The following is a 6,890-nucleotide window of genomic DNA, read 5'->3' as shown; positions in this document are numbered from 1 at the left end:
CGAAACAATTTTTCATTGTCTTTAAGGCTTCAATACACAGTTTGATTCATGCCATAGTAAATTTCATATAATTGTATTTCTTCAATAATAACTATTGGAATTTTCGAAGGAGTTATTTTTTACGGATTTGACTCATTTAAAGTCAACAATTCGCTTTAGATAACAAAATGAATAATTCCAATTATTAATCATCAAATGAATAATTATTATTATATATATGTATAATCAATCATGAGTGATTATAATATAAAATATTGATTTTCGTTTCATCAACTTCTGACTTTAGAAATCAAATTCATTTTCTATATATTGAGCTGATAAAAAAAATGGATTGTATAACGGTTTTGTTGGTATATTAATTAACCAAACAGAGGGTAAATGAAAGTGTATAAGTTACCACCGTTCATGTTTTGCCTATGGGAATGTATGGGGTCTCATTGTCTCAAGCAAGACAAGCAATATAATCTACTCAAAATTAAAATTTTCTCTTGTGAAAAATTCAAAATTTTAAAATATAAAATAAAAAATATAAACAATTGATAATCAAATAAATAGTTATTGTTTTGTGCATATATATCTAATTAATCACAAATAATTATAATTTTATAGTTAAATTCATCAAAATTAAAGTTATTTATAGCCAATATATCAACATCCATATAAAAACCATTTATCATAACTGATTTGTATAACTAATCATATAATTGAATTTGATTATACAAAACCAGTTAAAAACCGGCTATCTATAACCAAGTTTATGGTCAATGTTTTTTAAATTACAATTGAAATTCTTTTCTATCAAAAATTGTTTGGAAAAAAATTTCTTTTTTCTTTTTGGAATTTTTACCTAAAAGAATTACAAAATAAATAATTATATCTAAAGTATATAGATTGATGAATAACTATAATTAAAATATTCAATTCTCAAACTACCGATTATAAATATAAATATGGTTTGGTTAGAAAATTGATTATTTCGTAGGATTCCTTACTCAAAATATTGTCTCCAACTATTTCGATTCGAGCAAGCGGTGCACCGACTTTTGTGTTACGTACTACACTAGTACATGTGAGTCTGCTTTGCCTTGAATTGAATCATTAATGATTATAAAAATATAATTTTTGAATTTTGAACTGTTTAGTTCATTGGTCTTACTCTAACTATGTATAATAAGATTATGTAAAAGTTTAAAGGTAACCAAATATTTTGGTTTTACTAATTAAAAACCATTGGGTAATACATGTGATGAAACTTATTGATTTGTTTGCTCTTAACAGTTTTTAAAAATTAAAGATGTTTGGGATCAAGCTGCAAGGTAGAGATTTGACTAAATGTACTGTATGATTATATTTCTTTCGTGACATATTTCAATTTTGTTTTTGTACCTTGGATGAAAGTTTGAGATTCAGGTTCTGCTTAATCAACAATAAGGTCTGAGAGTGTCTTACACTTGCTGGAAACCATGTAACTGCATTGTTTCGTAGACCATTGTCATTTGTAACCACAGCCAACATTCTATAAATGAGAAACTTGAAGAGCACTTCATATATTTCAACTGGTTGTATGGTCCGAAACAATTGTTGTATGACTATAACTTTGTATATTTTTTGAATGGAAGAAAATATTACTAGCTACACATAACTTTTCTGTACATGGCACGGGTACTCACACTTGTAAAATTAATTTGGAAGAGCTTATTACATTCAACAGAGATAAAATGAAAATATTGTTAAAGTGCATTATTGAATATTCCAGGGAAGGAAGCTTGTTCCATTCCAATAATACAAGGGAGCATGTACGATTTCATATGTTATAAACCTATGTAATGTTATTGAAGAGTGGTGACTTTTGTTAACAACTGTGATGGGTGGAAAAGGAAGAAATGAAATAGCACCTCATTATGCTCTCTACTCAATCCAATGAGCCTCTAACATCTTAGCCATAAAACCGTACCTGTCGGCTGCTTCATCAATCTGCAGTCAACAAATTTTATTAGTAATACTAATAGTGTAACACAACAATACGAAAATCATAGTTAATTATTACCGTTTTCTGTGTTGGACGCCCAGCTCCATGTCCAGCCTTGCATTCAATTCGAGCAATTATTGGGTTTGTCTGAGGACTTTTATCCAAGCTATTAACAAGGACATACTGCATGGTCTGGTAAGGTAAATATTTGGAATACAAGTTTCATTAGACATTATATATATATTGTGATATTTGATTCTTAATGCTAGTTTTGCAGACTAACTAACCGCCAATAGCTTCAATGAATGCAATGGCACAACACGATCATCGTGATCAGCCGTCAATAGCATTGTTGATGGATACTGAATTGACTTATCCGGATGCTCTTCCCATGCTCTTCGGACATTATGCAATGGTGAGTACCTTAAATAACATAGTATTATTTATCATCATTTATTAGCAAAATAATATTCATAATGATATATAGGTTAACCAAACTCACTTGATCAGCCAATGAAATTCTTCCTCCTTGTCAGAACAGCCAAATTCTGAGGTCCAAGCATGACCTGGATAACAAAATACCAAATCAGTATAGCTATGACAAAATAACAAATACAAAGAAAAACATGTGATAACAAACAAACCTATAGTGAATTTGTGGAAGCGTAACATATCCATAACACCAACATGAGCCAGTGCACAACCAAAAAGATCAGGTCTCTGTTCAAAATAGTAAATACAGCAAGCTCAATACAAATGACTAGATAGGAAAAACAAAGACCAAATGAATCAGACCTGATTTATGCAAGCGCCAACAAGAAGTCCACCATTGCTTCCACCTTCAATACATAACTTTTTGGGTTGTGTATAACCGGCAGATACAAGGTATTCAGCTGCAGATATGAAGTCATCAAAGCAATTTTGCTTATTTGCAAGGGATCCTGCTTTATGCCATTCCTCTCCGTATTCTCCACCACCTCGAATATTTGCTATGCAGAAAACAGAACCTAAATGTTTTGCTAGTACAATACGGCTCACACTGAAATATGGCGTAAGACTAATGTTAAAACCTCCATATCCATATAACAGACAAGGGTGTGAACCATCCAATATAATATCCTTTTTTGCAACAATGAACATTGGGATCTTGGTGCCATCTTTGCTAGGCGCAAAAACCTGAAATGTGTTATTTTATGTCTGATGATTGTTCACAACAACAATAAAACATACAGATTCCAAGAGACAGCAATGGCCTAATTTGTAATGCAAACATTGAAATACAATAACAACATAAGCGTATGAGTGAGAGCTTTTTTACCTGATTGACACGAAACTCAGAGCGATCAAACCCTGGGACAACAATCTCACGAAATATTTTGATATCAGGAATGTGTGTTCCCAAGTCGCATTGATATATGATGCCAAGAGTCAAAAAGCTTGTAAAGCCAATAAAAATCACATTATCTTCACGCTGTGCAGAAATTTGATATACTGTGCCTATGTCAATTGGTAATTGATGTTGCAGAGAACCAGTTTCTAAGTCTCTTACTTGAAGAACACATTTCACATCACTCAAGTAACACACTATGAGTTGGTTACCATTTACAACATATGCTGACTCGAGTACATCTTTTTCCGACTCTTGGATAACATCAGTCCAAGTATTTGGTTCTTTCAAATCTACACGGACTAGTTTATATTTTGGAGCATCTTTATTAGTTAAAAATGTAAAAACGGTGTCATCATTTGCAATGGCTTGATATTTTGCATCAAAGTTATCAATAAGCTTGACAAAGGGGAGGAAGGAGGAATTTTCATTCCTGAAACCTTGCAGTCCATTAGAAAGTTGGGACAAGTCAAAGTAGTAAATTTTATTAACAGAATCACAGCCCTCTTGAATATTGAGAAGAACATAGTTTCCATCATCAGTGACAGTTGCTTCAAACCTATATTTAGGACTGTGAGGATCTCTCCAGCAAAGAATATCTTGTGATTGATCGGTACCAAGAAAATGATAATAGAGCTCATGGTAAAGGTTAGAATCAGTCTCAGTCCCAGCATCCCTCCTACATTGCAAATTAGTGAATAAAGAATTTATGTCCATAAATATGAATAAAGAGATTTGAATTCCCTTACTTGGTAGTTGGAGGCGGATAACGACTGTAGAAGAAACCTTTGGTATCATGAGTCCAAGTAATAGAGGAAAACTTGACCTGAATCAAAGACAGAATAATGGTTGAGTTAATTACAATGAGAATGAGAATGAGAATGAGAATGAGATAGTAGTGAGTAGTGACTGACCCATGACAAAGTATGAGGGTGAAGAAGCTTGTCCTGAACACTCATGACCTTAATGGTGACCCAATCACTACCGCTGGAACTGAGTCCATAAGCCAAGAAGTTAGCATCTTTGCTGACAGAGAATATGTTAAGTGAAATAGTGCCATCTTCTTTGAGGACATTGGGATCAAGTAAAACCTCTGCTTCACCCTCAAAACTATTGTGGTGAACATAAAGAACATTCTGAGGTTGAAGGCCAGTATTGTGGAAGTAAAAGTAACGATGACATCTCTTAAAAGGAGCACTATAACGAGGATGGTCAAACACCTTCGTGATTTTGTCACCAAGTTTGCTTCTAAACTCGCATCTCTTCAACACAGAATCAGTGAGACAAACCTGTTTGTGAACGAACTCCTTCACTTCTTCAGCATCAGGATTTTCAAGCCTAATCAAACATAACAAAGCTTGCTTGTGTTAATAATATAAATAAAAGGGAAATGAAATGAAGTAGAGAGTACCATCGATAAGGGTCGGGAATGTTAATGCCATGATAGTTGTCAACGACGGAGTTGTCTCTTCTGGCAGTGGGATATTGGATGGTTTCCGAACCCATTCTTCTCATTAAGGAATAACACTCACTCAGAATTGAATTGAATAATAATGTGACCAACAAAGTTTTGGTAACTCACATGACACCACAAGAAACTACAATGTGCTGCCAATGGCAACATCGTTACACCATTTTTAATGTTATAGCCGTAACTAACATATATTCCAATTTTTAAATAAGATATAATTTTTATTATGTTTTTAAGATTCGTAGCATATAATGTTAGATATTACTACTTCTTTTTTACAAATATAAAACAAAATAACAAAAAGCAATATTTCCATTAAAAAGTATGTTATATTATTCTCCTTGGTCATTACATTGATTACAGGATGATGTCGCCATTTTGAACCATTATTATGTCATATCGCCTACAAGGATAACAATAAAACATAATTCAATACACTACTTTTTTTCTTCCGAATCTATACTCCTCCGTACTCTCCACGATTTTTTTAAAGATACTTTTTATAAAATTTAGTTTATAAAAGATGATATATATAGCATATATTATTAATTATGAATATTAACTTTTATTGATTAAATTTTAATTTAATCATTTTTTTATGAAAATGATTAAGAAATATAAGTAAAAACAAATTAAAATAATTAAATATTTAATTTAAATATTAGACTAAATACATCAATTTAAATTTTTATTTTTTTTAAAGAAAAATTTAAGAAGAAGTAATTTTTTATTTATTAATATGACATTGTCTTGTCTCTGAGGAACTTGAAATCAACAATTTGAGATTACAAGTTAAAGTTCTTGTCACATTCATCGAGAAATTGTCGTAAATGATCTTAAAATAAATGTTAAATTACATTTGTGGTCCCTTAACTTAATTTCAGGTAACGTTTTAGTCCTTTATCTTTTTTTTTCTCCCGATTTAGTCCTTTATTCCTAACAATATCAAATAAAGTATGAAAATATGAATTTATTTAAAGATTTGCGTTACGAATTTGATGAAATTTGTATTATATTGAAGAATATAATTAATTTTATGAGTTTTGATTGAATTTATTTTTGAATTTTTGTATAAAAAGTGATAACATTGTTGAAATTTTAAAACATAAAATATTAAATTGTCACTTAAAATTAAAATAAAGGACCAAGTCGAAAAAAAAAAAGATAAATGACTAAAACGTTACCTGAAATTAAGTTAAGGGACCACAAATGTAATTTAGCTTAAAATAAATAGATTTAGTTATAATTTTGGTTCATCTATTTTTATCAATTTATGAAATTTGTTATTTTAATTTAGAAATTCATAATTTTGATATTTCTTTTAAGTTTTTAAATTAAAAAAGAACAGTTTGACATTTTAAATGATGTGATATATGATATCATGATATATAATCATCTAGAGTTATTAATTATTCATATATAATTAATTAAATTACAAAATAATTTTCTTTTCAAAATTAAATTCTAAAATATTTTATTACAATTTCATTAATATTAATTATTTTATGTCAGCGTATCAATTGTAAATGGAATACATCAATTTGTATACATATATGAAATGTTAGCGCTTTCAAATTAATCGAAAAATCAATATGTGAATATTATTATTTGACACAATTTTGTATACACCTGTATCAATATAACGATTTGGCCAAAATAAAAAGCCAATACAAATAGGTATGTAAATTTTATATATGGATTAGTAAAATTTATTAAATAATTAACTTATTACAAAAAACAAAAAACAATGATGCATTTATGGATAATTGATGTTGGCTGAAATCAAATTACTACTATATATGTATTACAAATCATTTTGATGTTCTAGTTATGTTTATGTGTAGGTTAATTAGCTTCTCGAAACCCTTTTCTGGAAAAATAAATAATTTTTATGTTGAAAAATAAATAATTATTTTGAATTACTTTTTGAGAAAATCATAATTTATGGTGTCTATGCTTTTTCAACTATATTAATGAAAAACTAATTTAGTTTTTATAATGAAACTTGTATCACTTACATGGCATAGATCAAGACATGTCTGCATTAGTGTAAAAAGTTAAAT

The 6,890-nt window shown here is 29.7% G+C and overlaps 1 protein-coding gene across 2 annotated transcripts; it reads right to left on the bottom strand.

The window, feature by feature from the left end:
- Positions 1–1,716: 1,716 nt before the first annotated feature.
- Positions 1,717–4,967, bottom strand: LOC101509843 (uncharacterized). 2 transcript variants are annotated; one of them, XM_012715394.3, is made up of 10 exons: positions 4,768–4,967; positions 4,271–4,694; positions 4,106–4,182; positions 3,288–4,035; positions 2,765–3,145; positions 2,614–2,689; positions 2,472–2,535; positions 2,257–2,365; positions 2,048–2,161; positions 1,717–1,974 (listed from the first exon to the last, which is right to left on the bottom strand). In XM_012715394.3, exons 1-10 carry the CDS (start codon positions 4,869–4,871, stop codon positions 1,909–1,911), a joined length of 2,163 nt encoding a protein of 720 aa, XP_012570848.1. In that variant the 5' UTR covers positions 4,872–4,967; the 3' UTR covers positions 1,717–1,908. The 2 variants fall into 2 exon arrangements, with proteins under 2 accessions (XP_012570848.1, XP_004499318.1); XM_004499261.4 differs by having other exon boundaries at positions 2,257–2,392; positions 4,768–4,964.
- Between the last annotated feature and the right edge of the window lie 1,923 nt (positions 4,968–6,890).

Source organism: Cicer arietinum, chromosome 4 (assembly GCF_000331145.2).
Source record: "Cicer arietinum cultivar CDC Frontier isolate Library 1 chromosome 4, Cicar.CDCFrontier_v2.0, whole genome shotgun sequence".
Taxonomy (NCBI): Eukaryota; Viridiplantae; Streptophyta; class Magnoliopsida; order Fabales; family Fabaceae; genus Cicer; species Cicer arietinum.
The sequence above is the reverse complement of the archived record's forward strand: the minus strand, read 5'-3'. Positions and strand labels throughout refer to the sequence as shown.

Coding starts and splice junctions, on each gene's coding strand:
- LOC101509843 (XM_004499261.4), bottom strand. CDS start 4,871: ATGAGAAGAATGGGTTCGGAAACCATCCAATATCCCACTGCCAGAAGA. Junction 4,695..4,767: donor ATTCCCGACCCTTATCGATG/GTACTCTCTACT, acceptor ATGTTTGATTAG/GCTTGAAAATCCTGATGCTG. Junction 4,036..4,105: donor TATCCGCCTCCAACTACCAA/GTAAGGGAATTC, acceptor TTTGCAATGTAG/GAGGGATGCTGGGACTGAGA.